Consider the following 26,777-nt stretch of genomic DNA (forward strand, 5'->3'; position numbering starts at 1 on the left):
AAGGCAAAAGGCGAGAATAACCTGGTTAAAAGAAGAGGACAGGAACTCGTACTTCTTTCACAAAGTAGTCAAATATCGAGAAAAAAGACGGTATTCCATAGGGTAAATCTAGGAGAAAAAGGCATTGATCACCCCCGTAGACTGAAGCAAAAAGTTTTCAGCTATTTTTCCAACCATTTCAGTAGTAAATTAAGGCGTTTGAATGTGATTTTTGAGTTGAGTTTCAATCTATTATTAGTGAATAAAGAGAAAGGTTTGGAGAAGCCTTTTTGAGTTTTGACGACTCGAGAGTCTCGGGTCCAGATGGTTTTAACATCACTTTCTAGAAAAAGTGCTGAAACATTGAAAAATCGATCTTTTTAAAGTCTTTAAGGATTTTTTCAGCAACGGGTAGATACAGGGTAACGTTAATTTGTCCTTCATCGCTCTTATCCCTGAATCAAAGAGTCCTAATGATATCTCTAAGTACATGTTGATCAGTTTGGTATACAAAATACTTGTAAAAGTATTATCATGAAGACTTAGAAGGTCGTGGTGAAGTTGCTTAGTGATACTCAATGTGCGTTTCTCAGCGGAAGCTAAATTTCTGATAGATTACTTTTTTTTTCTGTCACAAATTGTTTTTGACGTTTATATATAAAGTTATTTATAATTTATATTTAGTGACAATTTGTAGTCATTAAATAATACAAAATTTCGTTATTAATCATTTTTATCGTCACTAATAATATATAATTTTATCACAATATTTTACTAAAAAATTTAATTTTTATAATTATAAATACAAAATTGTAAAATTTAAATAAAGGTAAAACTTGTCATAAATTACAATAAAAAGACAAAACTTCACATAAATTACAATAAATCCCCATATTTTTACAAATCACAATAAATCCCCATATTTTTACAGATTACAATAAAACGAACTCCACCCTTATCCCTTCAAACAACAACCATAACATCTAACTCCCCACGCACAGCCAACATCAAGCCATAGATTTCTCGGACACCACCTCGCAGCCTTATCACAACAGGGTTTTTCACCCGCCAAATAAATTAAGCCTAAATGAAATTATTTTTTCTGAAATCTCAGTTTGTGGTGAAGTATCACCCGCCAAATAAGTAGCATATGAAGCCCACGTTGGATATACAAGCATGGAACTATAATATCCACCAAGAGGTATCATAAAATCCTGTGGTGGTAGCATCTGAAATGGTTATATCTCCATCTGAAACGGTTGCATAATGTAAACCGGTGTAGACGATGGTTGCTGTGATGGTTCTAGTGCTGTAGCTGAGGATGAATCGGAAGTGCTTGCTCTCCATCCACGAGTCAAGGAACGATGATGCTGTGATGGTGGACGATTTTCTCCACGTTAATGAATACTCCCACCTCGTGCTTACTCGGAAAGTAGGAACAACTTCCCATTCGTCTTGAGCCATTGATAATAGTTATCCGCAACCAAATAATGATCCACATAAATCGACTCCCTATGATGAATACGTCTACGTCGATCCTTCAAAATCATTACCCACTCGATATGTTTCATTAGCCAGTTAACTTCTTTTTTTCCCTGTCTATCGATGTTATGCAAATTGTCGAGATTCCTATGTGCTTTAGGAATAGATTTTACGAAACCAAATTGACAGAGCACGTAATCAGTGGGATGCCACTCGATAATAGCATAACATATCAGAGGGACCACCTCCATCCATACATCTAATGGGCCACTCAAGTGAGGTGGGATGCAATGCCTCGTTTCTTCAGTAGCATAAGGAGTCCATTGAAACTAAAAGAAATATATATAATTCTTATCAAAATAATAATTTAATTATATAACGATAATTAAAGGTTAGTAATCAAATTTAAATACATACCAGTGTACCGACCTTTTGATAAATGAGTAGCTGAATTTCTTCCAATTCGTCTGGTATAACACGATGATCTTTCCTTATACATGACCACCTATTCAGTGTAAAAAAATTCATTATATACTCAAAAAATTATTTATATACGAACTCATTATTGAAATTACCTCAACAATAAAGGGAAGACTAACAAGTTTTTCACGACCATACATAAAAAGGGCATGTGATACCACGCCCATGATTACAGAAGAAGGACTTATTCGCCGATACCATTTTTTTTATAATCAGTTGCTCGACACATTTCTTTATACATATATGCCAAAACTGCAAAACCTCAACTAAATGAGCCAACAACTCAAAAATTTGTGAGGTGACGCAATCACATACAATGAACTTAGTTGCGAGATTTATCGGGCATCAAGATCCCTCCTATGAGTTGTAATATGCAAGGTTGGGAAAATATTTTAACCTGTTCCTCGGAAAAATTATCGCTTAATTGCCAACAAATTTAGCCGACCATGATTACGGTATTCGACCACAGTTGAAATTAGGTGGGATACCTCCAAGATACTACTTGCACAAGGAATTCCAATCACCATCCGCCACACCAGAAATGACATCCCCATCTACCAGAAGCCCTAGATATAAGGAAACATCCTCCAGCGTAATAGTGCACTCCCCACACGGTAGATAGAATATGTGTGTCTCTGGTCTCCACCTCTCAACCAGTACAGAAATAAGGTTAGATTCAAGGTTACAATGCCCTTCAAATCTAGTTATGTAATTGATTACAGTCTCGGCTAAATACAGCCAGACATGATTCAATATCTCTAACTTAGCATTACAAATAAATTGATATAATATACGATAACTCCCCTAATTAAATAAATAGTTTCAATAGTAGTTTTCGTCTGAGTGACGTTTATTTTATATACGTTAATAATATTATATTATTAATATTATTATTTACAAAGCCCAAAGGCCTAAGTTACAAGCTCAAATTGTAGGCTCGGTTACAACCCAACTTGGGCTAGGTCCAGATTTGGTTTACAATTGATTCAGGCCCAGCAACCAGTTCCAGCCAATTCTAGCAGGCCTGCGAGAAGCCCATCAATAGTTAGGGTTTCCACCAGCTTCTTCAACACCGCCGCTCTTCATCAGCCGATCGATCCGAGGAAGATCCAAGGGCCAAAAATCATCCAGCAGGAACCCTAGGGTATCATTACCACCCTATGGCCTATTCCGGCCACCGCCTCCACTACTCCAACCAGACATTTCCACGACGATGCCACCTTTCCAGAGCTCTCTCGAAGATTCCAAAGGATAAACAAGAACCGCACAACTCACTACATAAGGTGAGTCACCACCGTAGGTCATGTGACTCACCGGATTTCCTCATCATTACAGAGAATCTCCATGGGCTATATAAACCCTGACCCTGTAAGGAAATGAGATATAAAGCAACAACAACAAACATAGAGAGAGCAAGCAACCAACCATAGAAACGAGAGACAAAGAGCATATCCACAGTAAACAACGAAAGAAAAAGGGAAGATGAGTCTTACCACCATTGTCGGAGCACCCACGCGCCTCTACGCGCAGCCGAGGGGTCGAACCACCGAAGGTATTTCCTTAGATCTACAAGATTATAGGGTTTTTTTAGAAGAAACTAAAGCCAAATTTGGCTTTAGGGTGCTCGGATATGCATTTTAGTAGAGTTTGTATTTTCTGACCACCGTGGGTGGTGGCCGCCGGTGGCGGAAAATGGCGGTGAACAGCTGCCGGTTGGTGACCAATCTTCCTCAGGCGAGGGTTTTTAGAGAGAATTGAGAGGATTATCTCATTTAGAGAGAGAAGAAGAAGAGAAAATGAGAGAGGTGAGGCCCTTTTGGGCCGAATATTAGGCATTTATACACTCTCTCGAACGACGTCGTTTTAGGGGAGGGTATCTTTGTAATTTATGCATGGGTAAACTACATCCGTAGCTACTCCAGATTTATAAACCTTTGGTTTTGGTCTCGAAATCAGGTTTTTCATACCTTTTAATTTTGTTTTCATATTTTACCTATTTTTATTTTAGTCATTAAATATATATATGTATATTTAGAATAAATGACATGCTTTGTCCCTTAAATATTATTAAATTCCATTTTAGTCTCGTATTAGTAAATTAGGGTAAATTACATAATTAGTACATTAGTTTAGTATTATTTTTAATTAGGTTAATTAATTTTATCATTTTGTGTTTTAATCATTAATTGATTATTATTATTAATATTTATACTTTAGAATTATTATTTTACATAATTTATAATTTAATCTATATAATTAATATTTTATAATAAGATTAATAATATTTATATTAGATATTTAGTAATTTTTTATAATAAGTCATTAAATTTAATTTTAAAAGTTTATCATTTATTGCAAAGACATTAATTAATAAATATCGGTACCAATTTTGGGCGTTATGGGGGTGCTAATCCTTCCCCATACGTAACCGACTCCCGAACTCATTTTTCTGGTAAGCAGACCCGAGTTGTATTATTTTAATATTATTCTTAGGAATTTTATTAGAATAATATGACATTTTGGTGACCAATCTCACCAAATTAAAAGATTGGTGGCGACTCTATAATTTAGTGTTTCATCTGATTCAAGGAAGATAAACACTTACTTTTTCGAGACTAGTTACACACTTTAAGGTGTACTATTTGCACTCTCCATCGATGGGCAGAGAAACGTCTCGATAGCTTGGCAACTCTGCTGGGGATTAAAAAAAAAACTTAGTCGAGCCACCAATTTATTAATTAGTTATCTTTACAGTAAATAATAAATTTGTTTTATGTTTGTTATAATTATTTTTATTATTTTAATAATTTTTGTTTTTATGTGTGTACAGATTTAATTTTGGGTCTTTAGAATAGAATAATAGGTTGTACATTATTTTATCCTTTTTATGCTTTTCCTCACCCACTGTGCACTGCATTTATGACATGAGCTAAAACCCCACTCTTATCATGTTTAAGTGAATGAGAAACTACTCCCTCGTGTGGTTTTCACCTCTGTATGGGATAGGGGACCATTCTTTGAGCTCACACCTTATGTTCCTCGTGTGGTTTTCACCTCCGTATGGACATAAGGAAGTGTGTTCATTCGAATTGAACATGATCCGAAAGTCTGTAATAGACCAGGATTGAGGGCTTGGCAGTCCAAGAGGACACCAACAAAGGAAAATTCGTTGACCCTTTTACACTAGAGCGAAAACCCAACATATAATAAAACCTATAACTGGAGTCTAGGTATAACCTAACCCAGATGAGTCTTGAAAGGTTAGCACATAAGGAAAAGTATGTTGAGTCTTTTATTTATTTAATATTATTTATATTCTGAATAAATGCATGCGAACTAGAAATCATGTGGTTAGGTGATTTTTCCAAACAAAGCATGGAACTAGAAAACATAAGGGTATGATGTATAGGATCTTTTCATTAGTTGGTACTAATCAATTTTCTTATTCTTATTCTGAAGATACCTATATTAATTGTTTTGTTTGAATTTTCATAATCATGGCATGATCAAGGGTGTGAATTCAATAGTGATTATCATAATCAAAGGTTTTCATTATGGACAAAGGGTTTCATGATCAAGTGAATTGCAAAGTAGCTAAAGAAGGGTATCTTGAGTGAGCTTTTAAAATAATGGAGGGGTATGCACATAAAAATCTTGGTAGATTAGCACCAAAAGCTTTTTATGGTAAGAGCATCAATAGAAGCAGTCACAAGGTAGAAAGTTTTTATAAAGCTCAAGCCCGTTTTTGGAAATACAAAAACAAGAAATTGAGCACATAGGTCGAAGCCATACTTAATGATTTTCGAAAAGTCAGTCAAACCTTTAAAGATGTTGGACTAGGAAATGTCCCAAAAGAATGGATAGCAGGAATCATTAAACTGAAGAGTGATACTGAGTATTGGAAAAGGATACATGAGGATCAAGCAAAGAAGTTTTTCTGTGACCTACAAATCGCTGAAGAAATATACAATGCAACCATCACCAATTTGGAAAAATGTCAAGCTGAAAACCATATATTGAAGAAGGATATAGCTAACATGGAAACTTCATATCTGATTCATCAATGAGAAATTAATGCTGAATTGCAAGCCAATATAACCCAGAACCACATATTGATAAAAATGGTGGGTGATTATGGAGATCTGGTACAAGAACTTCTTGAACACAAGGGCTCTCTTATGAGGGAAAATATGCAATTTTGTCTAATAATTCATAAGATGGCAGGTAAGATTCAAGAAAAAAAAAAGATGACATAAAGAAAGCTGCCGCCCAAGCAAGCAAGATAGCTCATAAGTTGGTAAACTTAGCCGGTTTCATAAGGGAACTGAAGCAAGTTGACAATCTGATTTTGGAGCATAAATGGAAATTAACTTGGCTTTTTAAGTAAATAGAGAAATTAGGGGGAAACTATCCCTTATATGTAATGATCTTTTGATGTACTAAAAAATCTTTTATGTTAAATGGAAGTTGTTTTAAGATGATCACTCTTGAATTACATCCTTTTATACATACATACATATTTATATTTACATTCATGTTCTGCATAGCATGATAACAGGTGTCAATCACAAAGACTTAAGAGTAATCAGTAAATGATTTTGAAATCAGGAATTCTAAAAGCACATCCAAGAATCAAGATAGGTCTTTAAAAGATTGAAAGCAATAAATGGAATATTTGCTTGAGTTGGAAAGATTGAAAGAACACAAGAACAACTTATAGGAATCCAACGAGAAATGCTTAAAGAAACAAGAACGTTCCAAGCTGAGTCCAGGGAACAGATGACCAAGATAAAAAGTATGAAGCTTACTCTACTATATGGGGAGGAAATGTTAGAAGAACCTATTGAGCGTGAGAAAATGAAAGTCTTGGGAAAAAGTCTGGATTTTAATGATGCTATAATAATCGATGACCAAGAACCTATCAAGGAACTCAAAAATCCAATTCATCTTCACGAATCAGGAAATATAACAGAAGACATGGAAATTGAAGTTGGTTCAAAGAAGAGAAATATGGAACAAGTCCCATTGAAAAATGATAAAAAAGGCAAGAAGGAAAAGAGGATAACACATCTCATTCTAATTCCAATCTCATATTCATAGTTGTTACCCTTTATCTTTGAAAGTGGTCTTGTGACACCATTCCTCATAGTACTTATTTACATCCAAATTGAAAAAATGTCAAGAATCCATGCAAGTATCATTCTGGAGATTTCGGTCATCCTACAGAAAATTGCATAATGTTGAAATTAAAAGTTCAAGACCTTATGACAGAAGGGTTGTTATGTTTCAAAAATAGGAAACCTAAGCTCCCTGGAACTTATAGCTGATTGAAAAGGAAAAATCTCCAAATCACCGTTTCTCTCAGGAAAGCAAACATTTTCAAGAAAGCAATAATATCAAGAGAATTTCTATCATGTTTTCCTTCGGTCTCATGCAGCAAGTTATATGCCAAATTACATGAAGCCCAACTTATTGGCCCATGTTTAGCTAAACCTTTAATACCTCCTTGCCCAAGATGGTATAATAAAAAAGGTATTTTGTGAGTATCATGGTGGAATTCAAGGACACTCCATCGAAAATTGTGGTAACTTCAAACGGCGAGTTCAAAACTTGTTAACTCATGGATTTATAGAAGTGGATGCCAACAGTCAATCCATTTTGATCAGATATCTGGGAGTCAACCCCCATAATAAAGTTGATAGTGTCAAAACAAATAGAGGACAAGGCAAAGCCAAGGCAGATGAAGTATGTATGACTGATTTAACTCTAGATACTTCTCTAAAGCTAAAAGATGATGCAAAAATGAGAAATGAAAAAGGAAAAGGAAAGGTAATTCGAGACAGGCCTAAAGGTTTAAAAAGAAATGAGGCGGATACAACCTTGGAGACACCTATGTCAAGTTTTCCGAAATCAAGAGAAACAGGGGGCAATTTAAAGAATTTAGTGAATGCTACTCTAATCACAGCTGCAAGGAGCATTCATAACCAAGATTCAATTATCATCACCAAAGAGATTTGTTCTGAAATTCAAATTGAACCCAATTGCCAGTCAAGAAAGATGGTGATAGGATTTGATCAAGAAATAGCTCAGGAAAAATAAGAGATTTGTGTATCTAAAAGCTCATCCAAAGAAGCTACCCAATAAATGATCAAGAAATGGGGTACAAGTATAGACAAAGATCCTAATCTAATTATATACTCGATATACAATGAATAATGAGGCAGTGGAAGTTGTTATCTACCACTATTATACCTTTCATTTTGTAGTATCTTGTTTGAACATGTTTTTGTTTCTTTTAAGGTTATGAGCATTGAATCAATTTTGCAATCTTGCAGTTCTTTGAATATCATTAGATTAAAAGCTCTTTACAATTATAGTTATACATCTTTGACAAAAGTATCAAGATTGAATACCAGAAAAATAGGACCCTGACCTTACCTCAGAAGAAATGCATCCCAAACATTACCTTGTTTCAAATATTAAAGAGCCTTCTCCAATGCAAGGAATTTAACAAAGGCTTACAACGTGGGGCATCTTTTATAACATTACAAAACTGACTAGATTACCTTTCTATTGATGAGATTCGACGATGAAACTTTTTCTCATCTGAGTTAGCTGCTTGGGAATTGAAGTTTGGTAATGAGATTTTATTTTCCACCAAACACATAGACTATAATAGGTTCTCTGTAAAAAGTAAAAGTCATATATGTAGTAAAGATGTCCCTCTAAGGAAATTGGTTAATAGCCCTTGCTTTATGGATAAGTTTCAATTAGCCCAGTGAAGGCTAATTTCAATAAAGCTGAATTGAGCTAGCCAAAATGGCAAAAGAAGAAGTTGTTATAAAAAGTGAAATAAATACCTGTTATAGTCTACTTCACATATGTGCACACAAAAATTTCATTTTTAGACCAATAGTTTCACACTGCTTTGGATAGAATCAAGGATTTCAGAGAATTGAAATGGAGGTATTCTAGAAGGTCTAGTAACTGTGATACTAGTTGTGTTATTTTGTACGCATCCAGTTCAAGATACCAAGTGAAGAAAGTGAGCTATATGACAATGTTCACAAAGAGCAAGAGAGGAGTGACATCTTCACTAAGATGTAACCATAGACAATGGGGAGGCCAACCTGAAAATAACCTCTCAATCTTGATACTTGTCAAAGAACTATAACTCTAAAATAGTGAAAGTTGTTGATTCTTTTGATATTCTTTGAATTCATGCTTATGATATGATTTTATTTTGAAGATGTAAGGTGCAATATTTTTCAAAATTCTTTCATTCTTTGATAAAAAGGGAGGAAGAACATTTGTAAACAAGATTTTCTCAAATGAAGAAGGATCTTGAATCAAGTTGATGTATATTCTACCCCTACTATAAAAAAAAGGAATAAGCAAGGCCAAAATGATGAAACATTTCACATTATTGAAAGCAAGTGGCCTGAGAAACCAAAATTTGGGGAATTGGACTTATAATGTTTCTTCATGACAATCAGTCGAAAAAAGATGATCGCCTTATTCGAAAGAAAGGCATATATATTAGATCACTAATAAAAATGCAAACATACAACCAGTAAGGAAGAATGATTACCTCATTCAAAGATGCACATGTCTCGGACATTTCTGTTAGAAAAATTGGCCACTTCTTAAGCTATGACAACATGAAGAGAATCCCTCAAGTTGTTTAACAACATTGTTGTTTAGTAACACAGGAATGAGAGCAATCAAGATCAAGAGATTTGGGCACGAATCAAGTCATGAGTATCCACGATGGGGTAGTATCAATGTTGGACCTTGTAAGGATCATGAGATTCAAATCAAATGGACATTGAGAGTAAGCCTTACAACTTAGCATGTTCAGATATCTTGAAGGCTCACATCCACATAAAAAGGTTGGGGTATGATGAAGGCCTATTTCAATCAGAAATAATCCATGTGGGGGCATGCTGAAGGCCCATTTCAGGTAAAAATGATCTAACAGGGTATTTTTTACGATCATATTAGTATGAAAATGTTGGGACGTCTTGAAGGCTCATATCACCATGAAATAATGTTGGAACATTTAATGCTTGGGCATGCTAAAAACTCATATCAGACATAAATAATCCATAAGAAACATTTGTGAAAGCTCATATCAGACATAAATGATCCATGTGGGGCATTTTGAAGGATCACATTTACAAGAAACAAATGATGGGGGCATACTGAGGGCCTATATCGTCTGAAAAATAAAGGTATTTGATTTGAGCAAATATTTCTAATGAAACAGAAGGGTATGAAGAATAAAAATGGTGAAACAATGATAATAGAATAGACTATACATCACTGTTTTATCCATCATACGATTACATTATCCCCATAGGAGTCACAAGAAATGATGAATGTGTTGTCAAATGTTCATTGATATGATACTAACAAGTTAAAGCATCTCATTTGTATTCTTAATGAAGTATCATTGTGACATCATACAAAAGCTTTGAACATCATGCAAAGAGTTCCTTGGTTGAGAAATCTAGACAAAAACCACAGGAAATGATGAATGTGTTGTCAAATGTTTTACGAACCAGTGATTATGATGTTGAACCAATGTTGCGATCATATAGTTAATTTAAGATGAAGTTTGCCTTCAAACCCAAGGTTAGAGATGCGAAATGGTGAAGATTTCCTTTCCACAAAAGAACGTTGGAACTTTAACAACACAAAACTAGTGGAACCAACTAAGATTGAATGATGAGTAGTTATTAAACATCGTGACATAATATGGTTTAAAAAAAACCTTGTTCGAGATCTGATTAGATGTAGAGACATGAAAGGAATTAGGATAAATCCTTCTTGTGATGTGTTTCAAGAATCAAATCAGAGAAGACGTGGCTGATATCCTGATTAATCTCTACTAAGTTTAGCATATATATCTACTTTCTGCAAGAATAATAGATTCTTTCTGCAAGAATGATAGATTCTTTATGCAAGAATGATAGATTCTCTTTTAAAGGATGATAGATTCTCTTTTCAAAGATGATAGAAATTGGATTTCTATGCAAGTTCAGACAGCTGGCGTTATCAAGAACAAAGTGGGGCAACAAGATCATAATTCTGAATATGGCAAGAGTTCCATAAATGAAACAATTCTTAGGATAAAAAAGGACACAAAGATACAAGTTGACCAGATGGTTATTCAGAAATACAAAGGAAAGATCAAAATGAAAGAAGATCAAAATTTGGGGCCAAAATAAGATTAAGTCAACATTTTGCATTCATAAAAACATCATTTGCATAAAAGAGCATGCATTACATTGATACATTTTATTTCATTTGCATAAATACATTTTCATAAAGATGCATAGACAAAATACCTTATGAGTATGAGGTAGAATTTAAATCCCAAGTACAGAAAGCATGTTTTGAAAGACAAATATCTGAAGAATAAATGGACGTAATCCATAGAGGAACTATTACTTTGAGGCATGCCCAACCAATGAGTTATTGAAAAATCTCAAGCAAGATGATTCTGTTCAAGTCAAATCAAACTTCACGGAAGAGTAGTGGAAGCAAATTCAACCTCAAGTCTGATCTTCACGAGAAGAGTAGTAAAATTAGATTCTTATCAAGTCAATCATTTTCAGCCTTCACAAAAAAGTAGTGGAGCAAGGACGAGATCGAAATTCGCTATCCATGGAAGAGTAGTGGAAAGAATTTTTCAGCAAAGTATGAAACCTTCACGGAAGATTAGTGAAGTAATCTAATTTTGAGTCTGATCTTCACGGAAGAGTAGTAAAACAGATTCTGTTCGAGTAATGCAAATTCAGCCTTCACAAAAGAGTAGTGAAGTAAATCGTTTGTAAGTCATCCTCAGCCTTCACAGAAGAGTAGTGAAGCAGGAGCAAGATCAGATTGAAATTCGCTCTCCCCGAAAGAGTAGTGGAACGAATTCCCAGCAAAGCAAGAAGTTCACTCGACGAAATTTTTGTCTTTTGATCTTTGCTTTATTCTTGTTTACACAAAAATAAGTAAAGAGGGGCAGTTGTCGACAGTAGTTTTCGTCCGAGTGACGTTTATTTATATACGTTAATAATATTATATTATTAATATTGTTATTTACAAAGTCCGAAGGCCCAAGTTACAAGCTCAAATTGTAGGCCCGATTACAACCCAACTCGAGCTAGGTCCAGATTTGGTTTACAATTGATTCAGGCCTAGCAACCAGTTCTAGCCCAATTCCAGTAGGCCTGCGAGAAGTCCATCAACAGCTAGGGTTTCCACCAGCTTCTTCAACGCCGCCGCTCTTCCTCAGCCGTTCGATCCGAGGCAGATCCAAGGGCCAGAAATTATCCAGCAGGAACCCATCATTACCACCCTAGGGCCTATTCCTACCACCGCCTCCACTGCTCCATCCAGACATTGTCACGACGTTGCAACCTCTCTATAGCTCTCTCGAAGATTCCAGAGGATGAACCAGAACCGCACAACTCACTGCCTAGGGTGAGTCACCACCGTAGGTTCGATGACTCACCGGATTTCCTCATCATTACAGAGGATCTCCAAGGGCTATATAAACCCCAACCCTGCAAGGAAAGGAGATACGAAGCAACATCAACAAACACATAGAGAGAGCAAGCGAGCAACCATAAAAACGAGAGGATTCTCTCGTTTAGAGAGAGAAGAAGAAGAGAAAATGATAGAGGTGAAGCCCTTTTGGGCCAAATATTGGGCATTTATACCCTCTCCCGAACGATATCGTTTTGGGAGGGTATCTTTGTAATTTATGCGTGGGTAAACTATATCCGTAGCCACTCCAGATTTGTAAACCTTTCATTTTGGTCCCGAAATTAGGTTTTTCGTACCTTTTAATTTTGTTTTCATATTTTAACTATTTTAATTTTAGTCATTAAATATATATACACGTATATTTAGAATAAATGACATGTTTAGTCCCTTAAATATTATTAAATTCCATTTTAGTCTCGTATTAGTAAATTATGGTAAATTACATAATTAGTACATTAGTTTAGTATTATTTTTGACTAGGTTAATTAATTTTATCATTTTATGTTTTAATCATTAATTGATTATTATTAATATTTATACTTTAGAATTATTATTTTACGTAATTTATAATTTAATCTATATAGTTAATATTTTATAATAAGATTAATAATATTTATATTAGATATTTAGTAATTTTTTATAATAAGTTATTACATTTAATTTTAAAAGTTTATCATTTATTGCAAAGACACTAATTAATAAATACTAGTACCAATTTTGGGTATTATTGGGGTGCTAATCCTTCCTCATACGTAACCGGCTCCCGAACTCATTTTTCTGGTAAGCAGACCCGAGTTGTATTATGTTAATATTATTCTTAGGAATTTTATTAGAATAATATGACATTTTGGTGACTAATCTCACCAAATTAAAAGATTGGTGGCGACTCTACAATTTGGTGTTTCATCTGATTCAAGGAAGATAAACACTTACTTTTTCGAGTCTAATTACACACTTTAAGGTGTACTATTTGCACTCTCCGTCACCGGGCAGAGAAACGTCTCGACAAATAGTATACAATTAAAATATAAAATAATACTAAATAAATAAATAAATAAATAAAACATTCATCATAATTAACATAACACAATCTAAATTTGTTATCGTATCGGCAAAATGACTCGAGATATGATTCATATCTAAACCCAGTAACCCGCCTTCCATTTTATAATCGTAAAACATAAAAAATAGTACATTAAAATATAATAAAATAATAAATTATTTAATGATTATAATAAAATAAAAAATTATATTCTAAAAACAATAACAGAACTCACTTGAAGCTTTTTAGAAGGAATGATAAAAGGAAGAATGAGAGTGTTTTTTTTTGTGTGGTTTGAGAGTTGTACGAGGGGTATTTATAGGGGAGGAGTAGGTGCTCATTAAGGGAGAGCGATGAACGGTTGGGGGTATTCATGGAAGACGCGAATGGTGATCCGCGCCTTTCGTCGTGTGTCAGGTTTCCCACGAAGACGAGGATGGTGATCCATGTTTTACCCGCGTGGTGTCAGCTCGGACGAAAACTCAGGGAAGGCGCATTTGATGATCGGCGCCTTCTGTCCATGTCAGCAAATAGGTGTTAGATCAGTCAAATTGAATCAATGGGTGCCTGACAGGAAATTATTGGTTGTTTGGGTATTTTTGTGTAAATACGCCGTGAGTTAAGGAGGGAACCATGATGTTTTAAAGGGTAAGTCATGGAGTTAAGCCTCGAGCTTCTTGGAGTTCTCAAATTCGGAAATTTTTATTTATTCATTTTACAACATGTGAAATTTAAAATTCTTTCAATTTATTCCATTAAAGTTTCAATTTCAGTTAAACTATTACAAATTGTTTCTCAAACTTCTTACCTTGAATCGGGGTGTGACATAATACATATTTCTTAAGGTACTTGATCGGCCGATTAAATCTTGATGATCTGAGAGATAGTTTCTGAAATGACTATCGTAGATCTAGAACATTTTAGATATTTTTAGCGAAGTTGAGCCTCAAATTTAGGTCCAGGGCAAGAAAAGGTTTTTTAAGAAAAATGTTCTCGATCGGGCTGTGGAATCTTAACAAATATGGATTGTTATATTTAAAGATTTTCTTTAGAATTCATGTGTCGCGACAGGTGATGCCACTGGTATTTTTAATTTTTTATATTAAAAATTTAAAATATTAAACAATGTAAATTTCAAAAAATATATAATTAAAAATTACTAAAAATTAAATTATTTTTAAAATAATTAACTGAAAAGAAATTTATTAAATATATATAAAAATATTATAATTTTATTTTAAAATATTAAAATTATAAATATATAAAATATTAAAAAATCTAAAATGTTATGATAAGGCTGCTTTGGAATGGTGTTCTCCTACAGTGGGCTTAGTCAAGTTTTATGTGGACGGGGCAGCAAAACAAGGAGCAGCAAGGTGGGATAGGGTGTTGAGAATAACTTCGGATGATGTTAGAGCATTATTTTCGGGTCCAATTGTTGATCTTAGACCCCAGTATGCAGAACTCCTCGCTATCAAGACTACCTTGCTTGCATTCAAAGAGGCGGACTAGGTAGGGAAAACGTCCTTAACAGTAGAGTCAGGTTGTCAAGTAGTGGATTGTCTTTCCCTTAATGAGGCCGTGGAGATGGTGGAACATTTTTGACGAGGTTGATAGGTTGTCTCGAGAAATTTCTTCGTTGTAGTTTTCTTATGTTTCGAGAACTCAAAATAGTATGGTCAATCACTTAGCAAAAGCTGAACTATTGAGGTCTGATTTGTTTAAAGCTTGGTGGTAAGTTTTGTGGTTTTGTAATTATAAGGTTTTCTTCGCCTGTGTATTGTATTTCTTGGTTTTGAGTATTTGGTTATTGCTTTGGTGTGTTTGGTTTTATTTTTTTGGCGTGTTGTTCGAGTTTAGAGTGTTTCACTTTGTTATATTATCCATCTAGTCGTGTACTTTTTCCACTAAATAAGTTTACAAAGATTTTTAACGAGCCACTCAACGTAGGTTTAAGTATGAATAAATAACATTGCTGAGAAAAACAATCTAATGCTTTCGGGGATATATGAAATGCCATAATGATGTTTGCAATATGTAAACATGTAATAAATATAAAAATATTTGTTAAATTGACGATATGAACCTGCTGAATAGAAGAAGATTGAATAAAATGATTATCTATCTCAATAAGCTAGTGGAACTTGATAGGTATAATTGGAATCTCATAGAGTCCCATAATTTATACTTTTATTTTGTTGAAAAATGGATTCTTGGGAATTTTAGGTATATTTTTAATAGATAAAGGTGAAGAGCAAAATCATAAAAATTATAGTTTTATATTCTATTCATGAGAATTTTATAACGATATATCGTATGCTTAAATTGACTGAGTTATAAATGAGAATTTAATGGTCAAAATAAACTAATGAGAAGCCTACAACTATACAACATTGAACTAACTTGAAAGTTATAGAATGTGCAAGATAAGATTCTTCCTTGCCCGTAAGTGGTGCGAATTAGGGATGACAAACGGGCGGGTCAGGTGCAGGTATCCCATCCCCCATCCTCATACCCACCTAATATTTTTCAATCCACCACCCGTCCACCACCCATGATGGGTACAAATTTTCAAATCCACACCCGCCCACGCGGGTACATTTTCAAATCCATCCCCGCACCCACTACCCACTAGCGACGTACCCATCTAGACCCGCCTAGCAGCAAACTAATGGGATGTTGGAGTTGGTTCCTAGACAGTTCGTGATAGGGTAGCAATGCATGCTTCAATTTGTCAGAGGAGTGGCTCTACGAATGTTTTGGAGACAGATTGTAGGGAGCATGTAGTCGCAGAGCTGGATTGTTGAGTTGCTTTCGATGTTAATGCTCATAGTGCGCCTAATATGGGTTTTGAGGGGCTAAAGAACATGGAAACTGTTGCTTTTGATGTTAATGCATATAGTACGGCTAATTTGTGTTTGAATGAGCAACATGGGCTAAAGAACATGGAAAGTGACGTGGTTAGTGGGATTATGAGTTTAATCAAAGGGTCGAATATTTCCCTAATTAAAGACTAAATATCCTTAATATTTGGTTAAATTATATGTTATATATTATACAATATTAAAATTTTTAATTAGTCCCTAAAATTACACCTAAATTCATAATGATCCAAAATTTAATAGATATTTAGTTGGGCGGGCGGATGCGGGGCGGGCTGATACGGGGCGGGTAATGTCTCAAACCCATTACCCGCCCACCACCCACGACGGGTGCCACTTTATAAATCCACACCCGCCCACTATCCGCTAAAATTATACCCATGCCAGCTCCAATTGGAGTGGATACGGTGCAGAATCCACGAAAATGTATCCGTTTACCATCCCTAGTGCGAATCTGTGTAAGTTTAAACTTGATGAGAGTGTGTGATTTGAAATATTCGAATTAATTGATCTCTTATAGCCTACAACTATTTTAGCCCAATACAAAGATATAATTTTTCTTCCACAAATAAGATCATATATTTTAAAATTTTATTTAAAATTAAAAATGATTAAATTAAATAGTTTAATTCATGCATCACTTTAAGTAATTATTACCTTAATTCACAAGACAAGATTATTATATATTAATATTTTCTTGATTCTCAAACGAGAATATTATGCACCAATGAAAGATATTCACCATTTCATTATTTAAAATTTTCAACAATTCTTCATTGTGAATCTCTTATTTGAATAGTGTAAAACAACAAGGTGAACATACAATAGAAAATATTCTCTACTTGTAAAAATAGTTGTAGTGATAGACAAAGACGAGGTTATAGTTCGCTGATCATTACAGTCGTGTTACTGTTGCGCATTACAGTCGTGTTACTTTTTTACATATCTCAGTGTCGTATGTTGAAATATAGTATACCAACATTCTCAATCTGAAATATAGTTAGATTTTTAAAGTAAAGTTTAAAAGCTTCGAAGCCAATAAAATTGTATGAATCAAAATTTATTATTAGTAGTTAATTCATCAAATCAATAACAATCTTTACAATATATAGCCAAAGAAAATTTCTCAAAACAAATTTAATCCCTCTCTGTTTTAAGGCAAATCCCGAAAGCCAAAACTTATATTCAATGTCAGTACGTCTCACTCCTGCTGTATATGCTGGTGGACTTAGTCCTCGCATCCTGTTGGAATGACTCTGATTCATAATTCCCCTGGTGCTGATGTTTAGCCTGCATCGGCATCACCTGCGGATACTCCGAAACTCTCCATACCTTCACTGACTTATCGAGGCTCCCGCTGTACACGATCCATCGCTCCTCCTTTTTCGATTCGTGATCCTTTTCCACTGCTAAGCACTTCACTGGCCCTGTATGCCCTGTTAGCACCGCAAGGCTTGTGTGTACCTTACCATCCCTACGCCAAATACATATAGTCTTATCGGCTGAACCACTAATCAACAAGTTTCCGGCTGCTTCAAGACATAGAACCGCCAGCTTGTGCCCTTTAAGTTCCCCTCCCTGGGAGAATTCCTTCATATTATCCCGGTACGTGATCACGCCATCGCTGGAGCCACAGTACAATGCTGGACTTGCAGAGGTGATGATTGCTAATGCTGTTACCGCACATTCTTGTTGTATAATCGTTTGAGCCAGGGTATGCTTCGTTCCTTTCCGAAGCAGTTCCCTTTTCCACAATTTAACCGTCCCGTCCGCCGAACCGGTGAAAAGCATTTCACCCGAGCTAGCAATTACCGAGTTAACGGCGTCATTGTGTGCATTAACCGATTCGAGGCATTTAGAATCTGAAATTCTCCAAACCTTAAAGGTTCGGTCCCATGAGGCCGAATAAAGAAATCCTTGTTCCTCGTTCAAGCTCAAACAGGACACTGCGTCCGAGTGTTTTATCCATAGCGCTCGTTTGCTTCTCACTTCGATGTAATTGCTCGGTTTAAAAGAACTTTTGAGGATATCTTTCAGCGTTGGCAATGTTCCAGCTCGTTTATGAATGGAAGGGTTCTTAATCGAGACCTTCCAAACACGAATCTTCCCATCTTGATGGCCAGTGAAAATCTTTTCACCTGAGATCACAATGGCCTTAACCAATCCACTGTTGGATTTGAAGCCGGAGAATTCCTTAAGATTCTTCCACACTCGAATGTTCTTGCTATCGGAGCCGGTGTAAAGGAGCTCATCCCTGGCTGCCAAGGAATATATATGTCCCTCTTCACGCATAAGAGAGCCAATGAGACTATTAGCCGGAACCTGACCATTGCCATCGAAAGGGTCCCATGAAGGTTTGTCAGTAGGTGCGGTGTGGTTCCATGGTGACATGGTTAAGGGCGAAGAATCGCAACTCAATCGGTTGGATTCGATAAAGGGAGGACAATTAGACGATGTATTGCTGTAAGCAAGCAACGAATCGTCTGATGCAGTCATAGGAGCAGTGACGGCCATGCTGGGGTCCGAATCCTTCATGTCCCCGAACTGGGACTTACCACCAATACTATCGGACTCTTCGAACATTGTGTTGGTTCCCTCCCTCTTCCGTCTCTCCATCTTCGTCCCGAAATATGAATACAGTAAATCAAGCTGACAAAAGAGCCAAAAAGCTAAAGCAAAATTCCAAGTAAATAGAAAAAATATCAGAAGAAGAAGCGAAGGGCTCGGAGACGAGATGCAAATGATTGAAATTGTATTGAATTCATACACTCAAATGGTTGGAGCAAGGGACGAACGCCAACTCCAACTCCAAAGCCCTTTGATCGTACCTTTTGCTTTTCTTAAACATCAATTATTACTAAATGACAGACGACAAATTTAGGGGTACATGGCAACTATAGAAATGGCGATATTGTTGGGCACAAAAATGGTATAGGTCCATGGGATTCCGAGTCAATCGCCCGCCAATGACGTGAATTTGGGGGTTGTTATTCGTAAAGTGGTTGGTTTAACTTTGATTTCTATTTTAGATTCAAATTTGACGATTTTTTTATAGAGAGAAGAAAACGTAAAAATTGGAAAATCGTTTGCACAAATAAGTTCATGGCTGTCTTATATCACATATGTTGTATAAAAAATATATTAAAATAGTTAAGGATTTTATAAAGAACACATGTGCCAAATCAAATTTATTAAGGATAAATTTATCTTAATGTAGCTTTTTTTTTAATAGTTCCCCTTTAAGGAAGAGGGAAGGAAAATTTTACTCCTATCCAGTATTAAACTCACAACCTAAAGAAGAAAATAAATATTAATTGAGAGCATTTAATCATCTATTCTAAGAAATGACCATCCAGCTCAGTTGGTAGAGCACAAGGTTCTTAATCTTGAGGTCGTGGGATCGAGTCTCACGGAGGACATTTCATAATTCAGAGGTCTCTTACGGAAGCTGCTCTCAACTTGGTGTTGGGGGTAGCCTACTATCTTACCTCCCCCTTACCCCATACATATGGGAAAAAGGGACAACCATTTAATCATCTATTCTAAATATTTTTGATGTAGCATTTTAAACGCAAAGTTAGGAGAAATATTTTCATGCATGGAACAGTATTCACAAAGTTATCATTATAGCAAAATGTGTTTATAGCGGCGTTTTTAGAACAAACGCCACAAAACACTTAAACTTTAGTTGCGTTTTTGTAAAAACGCCGCTAAAGACTATACTTTAGTGTCGTTTTTATGCAAACACCGCTAAAGAATGTACTTTAGTGACGTTATTAGAACAAACGCTGCTAAAGACTAGTACTTTAGTGGCGTTCTTATACAAACGCCGCTATATACTCGTACTTTAGTGGAGTTTTTAGAATAAACGCTGCTATAGACTAGTACTTTAGTGGCGTTTTTATACAAACACCGCCAAAGACTGTACTTTAGTGGCGTTTTTTATACAAACGCCGCTATAGACTAGTACTTTAGTGGCGTTTTTTAGAACAAACGCCGCTATAGACTCGTACTTTAGTGGCGTTTGTATACAGACGCCGTTAAAGACTCATAACTTTAATGGCATTTTTGTAAAAAATACCGCTATAGACTCGTACTTTAGTGGCGTTTTTGTTTACAAACGCCGCAAATTTACAATTTTTAAATCCCACACCCCTTTAACCCTATTTCATTTTTCTCATTTCACCTATTTTTCCCACTTCACCTATTTTTTTCATTCTCTTGCTCGAACTTTCTCTATGTTTCTTTTTTACTCTAGAAAACTTAGGTTTATGCCTTTCCTTTTCTTGCACTCTTTTTAAATCATTTCGTGGCCCTAATTGCGTTCTTAGTTTATTTGATTTCATGTGGGTTCGATATGTTTAGTTTAAGCTTTGGAGGAAAATCGATCGGTTCGTTCAATGTTTTTGTTCTTGTTATTTCTAGGGTTTCTCCTTTTTCTAATGATTATAATTTTTACTTCCTTTTTTATGGTTTTTTTTTTGTTTTATGTTACTATCTGCTGACATTTTGTCTTTGGGAGAGAAGTAGGTCTTGTGCCAAATTTGCAAGTTGTATTGGTTAGAGATGAGACGGGTCCAGCGAATTCGGAAAACTCATTGGATTTCAAGTTGACTGATTGTGAGCAAGAGGCCGAGCATATTACCATCGCTCCACGCACCAACACCAAGATGTTGAACCAATGGTGCTCTTTGCTCTTCAGGTTTTTGTTTTTGAAAAGCTTGCCTTCTAAAACCCTATTTAGTTTATTTTACTTGAAGATTTTATGGTGCTTGAGAAAGCAGAATCGAAATATCTATTCTATTATATTCTATCGTCTTCTTTGCTCATTTAATTTTTTACTTTCTAAAACCTCAACTAAGCCCTAACGTCGTCGTCTTCTTCTAACCCCAAAAAATAATTTTTCAAATTTCTTTAGTGATTCTCATTTTTGGGTAAAATTTGATTTTCAAGGATTTTTTCACTGTCAGAGCACTGGGTTTTCGTTCTGCGAAAAGCACTAGTATTTCATTTTTTTCATACATAATTGTATGGGCATTGAACCCTTTCGAGTTGTTTTTGTAGTAATGTTTTCATTACAAGAGCTTCAGGGAGTAATGGCCTTCGGGGAATAATCAAGGGCTCTTGCATCTTGTGTTTTTGCAATGCAGATGCAAATTTTCATCAAATTTATTAGTATTGAGGGGGTTTATGATTGTTCTTGATAAAAGAGTAGAAAATTTGTATGAATGTGGATTGGAAGTTATATTTGTTGCTTATGAAATTTGCATGCTAGCTTTTAGATTTAAATGCAAAGAGATAGTCTCCACATTGCATTTACTTGCTTGTTAGTATCATTTTTCTCTTATCTGTATGATTAAAGATAAGATATTTCTGTTGAAGTTTAACTCATTCACCCTCTTATTTTATTTTTGTTTTCTTTTTGGGTTTACTTCAGATCACCCAAGCTAACTGTGTTTCCAAAGTCTCCAATGAGTGCTTTAAAATGCAATTCATCACAAGCTAAGAGTCAGGGTAGAGTAACTAGAAAGTAAGTTTAGTTTTGAGTTTTTGTATTGTGTTTACACATTTGATATTCACTCTACTGATTATAGTTGAGGTGGTCACGTTTGGCATTATCTTTTTGTTGATACTGTATATGAATTAATATCCTTCATACTGCTTTTGAAGGGATATGAGGATGCATAAATTGGTATTTGAGGAAGATGGGTTGCCAGACGGGACTGAATTAGGATATTCTGTTTGCAGACAGGTTTGTGTGAATATGCTTAAACGTAAGATTTATCTATTTCAACTATGCCCACTAAGTGGTTATTTGATGTGTTACAGAAAAGGCTTGTTGGTTATAAAAGGGGATTTGGAATATTGTGCACCTGCAACAATTCAGAGGTACCATTTTCTCTTCGTTTTCCCAATGACTTTGTTGCATCATAAATTCTCGAATTTTTTGTTTTTGTTGTTTTATAAGAGCACAGATAAGCCCCTCACAGTTTGAAGCTCATGCTGGTTTTTCTAGTCGTCGCAAGCCGTAAGTTTCTGCTCAGTCTTAGTTGTCAAAACCTTGTTGTTTTTGGTCTTTTTTTATCTTGTAATTGTTATAATAATGACTTATAATAATGACTTGGTGCATTTAGTGTATGTATCTATGAACATAAGTGTTATTTTGACATTTCCTTTGTTTACAGTTTTCAAAACATTTACACATCAAATGAGGTATAATAATTGATACATGTCCGAGGGCTTTTCACGCATGTTAGTTTTCAACTTTATTCTTGGGTTTTCTCTTCATCGGTAGCTTTTCAGGATTCACTTGTTTGTATAATAATTAATGTGTTGGATGCATTTAAGCAATGGCCGTAAAGAAAGTAACTCTCACCTAATTGACTTCCAATGTTGTCTCTGTTTTTTAGGGAATGGCAAACCATATTCTAAATTCTAAACTTATTTGGTTTTTCCCCTCATGAACTTCTAAATTTTGTGAAATTGTAACTAGTCTTACATAGAATCTTTTGCCTCAAATTGAGACTTTTGCCTTTTGCTCTTGGTTGGCCATAATGCATTTCTTAACTGAAGGCTCTGGTGAAGGCAAAATAGTTTTCTAATGTCATTTTCCAGTTGTTTTATTACCTATGTGTTTAATGATATTTTTTTTTATTGCAAAGTGAAACTGATTATTTGTGGATGCAATAATTCTATGGAGTGATTTATGTGTGAACATAACTTGCTTTTGGTTTCAGGAGTGTTTTTTCCTCCTTTCCCCTTTACCCTATCTCTTTGACTTACGACTGAACTTAATTTGGAGAGTTGAGAGTTAGTTACTATCTTGTACCCTTTTTGGGACTTATTTTTACATAGTTATGATCTCCTTGTGCTTTTGGTCATTTAGAATGATTTGTGCATTTTGTAACATTTTTCATTACACGTATTTTGAACCAATGGAATTTTGGGAAATGCAGTTTTCTTGCTTTCTCCATACAAACAGATTGTGAAATATCCCTACCACGCAAATGTCATTTTAGTTGTTAGTTTGTAATCAGTACGGATTCGTGTTGGGCTCATGCTCTTTTTAATGGCTGCAGAGTGTATATCCCTACCACGCGTTCCAACTGGTACTTGGCATTGTAGATATTGCCAGAATACCTTCCAAAAGGAAAATTTTGTGCAACATAATGCCAATGCTGTCACTGCAGGAAGAGTTGCTGGAATTGATCCAATAGAACAGATAAGCAAGAGATTCATTCAAATTATCAAAACTCCAGAAGGAGCAATGAAGACTAAATACTAGTAAACAATATTTTTTTAATTGAAGGTGAAAGAACCTAGACTAAATTCTTGAGAACAATGTCAAACTACATTACATTTAATTTTAATGTTTATAAATTTTAATTTATTTTGTTAAGTATTTTTCTGCATAACTTGTGTTGTTAATTAGATAAATCTACATGATATTAAATTTAGGTGATGTAGAGCAGAAATAAAATATGCAAAATCAACTAATCTTAGCTAAAGAAAGGTAATTAGCGGCGTTTATTTAAAAAAACGCCGTTATAGATCTGACATTTTACGGCGTTTGTTCCAAAAAATGCCGCTATAGATCTGACATTTTGTGGCGTTTGTTCCAAAAATGCCGCTATATATATGACATTTTACGGCGTTTGTTCCAAAAACGCCGCTATAGATCTTACCCTTTACGGCGTTTGTTCCAAAAAAACGCCGCTATAGATATCGACCTTTTGCGGCGTTTGTTACAAAAATGCTAATATAGGTATCGACCTTTTGTGACATTTTTTACAAAAATGTCGCTATAGATCTTGACATATTGCGGCATTTTTTGTTCTCAAACGCAACGAACTTTAGCGGAGCTGGTATTGCTGGCGCTTTTTGCGACGTTTTTTTCTATCGTCGCAAGTTCTTTTAGCGGCGCTTAAAAATGCCACTATAGGACTAAAAAAACGCCGCCAAATCTCTGTTTTGTTGTAGTGTATGTTAGAGTTAAAAAAGGGGATTTTTTTTAGAGTTTAACTTGATAGCAAAGTTGGCATTCATGCGTATCTTTGGGGTGACACTAAACACATTGTGTTTTATATTGTTTATCTTGATAGACAGGAATTTTTGATTCGTGGGGGTGATAATAGTTGAAAAATAAAATAAAAATTGATTTTTGACAGATTAACGGATTGTAAATAAGTTGAGGTCTATAGTTGTACAGTTTTTTTAAGATAGATTTTCGGCTACTCTTTGGTGTTTGAGATCGTCGATAGTTTGTCTCCTTGAATACAACAAATAGATGACTAGCGTACAGTAGCACAACTATAGAGATCACGAACTATACTCTTGTCTACGTCTAGAACCGAAAACTACAGAAGAAGAAAAGATATTTTTTAAGTTGTGTTTAACCTAGAATGTTTGCACGGTATTTATAAATTTCTCATATGAGAATAATTAAAAATAACATATTTTGAAATTAAAGTAATTAACGAGTTTTTGAATCAATTCGAAAGTAATCAATTAAAACCGTGTTTAATCAAATATATATTCGTAAATTGTAAGACATTACTATATCAATATTCGAATTTATGGAAATCATAAAATATCCTTTTAATTAGGAATATTTAAAAAGATGTCACATTTAAGGAAAAATAATAATTCATAGTGTGTAAAATATCTACAAGCCTCCAGAGGGCCTAATCGGTCTAGACATTCGTGTCAAACACATCGTGCGGGTACGCCCCCAACCTCGATAGGTTCAACAAACTTGGATTTGCACCCTCACCTACGCCTACGCGAGGCACAACTTCAACCCAAGTCATTGAATTACTAGCATGTAGGTTGGTGTACATAAAAACTTCTCATATTTATTATCCAACCAATATAGGATATGAGTTTTTCCATTTTTCTTACACAATTCACAAGTACCCTACTTTGAGCATTAATTTCTCATTTATCACTCAATTATTTTGAGCATATGAAATATCATTGTAAAGATCTCATGGAGTAGAATATGAATCAATAAATTCATCATTCAAATATCCACCTTTACCTACTGAAATATGGCTTAAAGTTTTTAATTTATCATAATTTTTCCAACAATCCATCACATAAATGAAATTGATAATTTTATCAAAACATTTAGACTCGATGTAGTGATAGAATCTACAACCGATAGTTGTATTGGATAGGAAGATGTCCTCCTTTGAACATTCCCTCATGATAATATATTTACTTTACTAGCTAACCAGGAGACGTGATGTCCTTGAACTATTCTACCGTTTGTCTAAACCATGATATACTTCACACAACTGTATTTCTAACAAGTATATTAGTTCTCATGGGTATGTTCATAAAGTCGTGAACATCGTCTAGTTTTGCAAGAGTTTGAAAGAACTCTACCTTATAGTCTCCTTGAAACGACCTAACTTTACTCTCACATGAATGACTTATGTTGCTCAGCTCACCGAAGCACACAATGATCATTAAAAGCTTTACTTAACATATATCACTTTGATCACTATTTACATTATAAGTAAGGATATGGGATTAGAAACTCTCATAATTATCGCACACAATTTATGCAACTAGGTTGTCCTTTTGAACTTAGATCTTGAGATCTCCTCTTAATTAGGTAAGATTTTCCTTATCATAACACCTTTAATTTTCATGGTCTTTAGTCTTATTCATTTAGATATTTTCTAAACTTGATCTCAATTTAACCCTTTAATTAGTGGATCTATTATGTTATCCTTTAATCTTACAAAATCAATAGAGATAACTCCATTTAAGATTAATTGTCTAATGATATTATGTCGACGATGCATATGTCTTGATTTACCTTTATACATGCAATTTTGTACTCTAATAATTGTTTCCTGGTTGTCATAGTATATGCATCTTGTGGGCACAAGTTTCAGCTATTCAAGTATATCCTCAAAAAAAAAATATTGAAGTTACTCTATTTCTTCTCCATATCTGTGTAGAGTTATAAACTCATATTCCATTGCAGATCTAGTTATATTCATTTGTCTTGAGAATTTCCATGACACAGCTCCTTCTTCCAAAATGAATACATATCCACATATATCTTTAGTGTCTTGAATATCGAATATCTAATTGTCATTGAAGTATCTTTCTAAGATAGTAGGATCTTTGAAATAAAGTAGTTCATAATCTTGAGTATATCTAAGATATTTCAATACTCTAACTGTTACTTTCCAATGGTTTTTCCCTAGATTGTTTGTGAATATACATAGACTACTCACAATGGAAGTGATGTATGGTCTAGTACAGCTCATGAGATACATTAAACTACATATGATATTTTCATATTTCACTTGATGAGCATGTTCACCTTAATTTTTAGACAAATGTGA

At 34.8% G+C, this 26,777-nt stretch overlaps 1 protein-coding gene across 1 annotated transcript; it reads right to left on the bottom strand.

The window, feature by feature from the left end:
* Positions 1-17,598: 17,598 nt before the first annotated feature.
* LOC120191201 (protein JINGUBANG-like) lies at positions 17,599-19,055 on the bottom strand. The gene has a single exon (XM_039194169.1). It carries the CDS (start codon positions 19,024-19,026, stop codon positions 17,602-17,604), a length of 1,425 nt encoding a protein of 474 aa, XP_039050100.1. The 5' UTR covers positions 19,027-19,055; the 3' UTR covers positions 17,599-17,601.
* Between the last annotated feature and the right edge of the window lie 7,722 nt (positions 19,056-26,777).

Source organism: Hibiscus syriacus, unplaced genomic scaffold, assembly GCF_006381635.1.
Source record: "Hibiscus syriacus cultivar Baekdansim isolate YM2019G1 unplaced genomic scaffold, ASM638163v2 tig00116965_pilon, whole genome shotgun sequence".
NCBI lineage: Eukaryota > Viridiplantae > Streptophyta > Magnoliopsida > Malvales > Malvaceae > Hibiscus > Hibiscus syriacus.

Coding starts and splice junctions, on each gene's coding strand:
- LOC120191201 (XM_039194169.1), bottom strand. CDS start 19,026: ATGGAGAGACGGAAGAGGGAGGGAACCAACACAATGTTCGAAGAGTCC.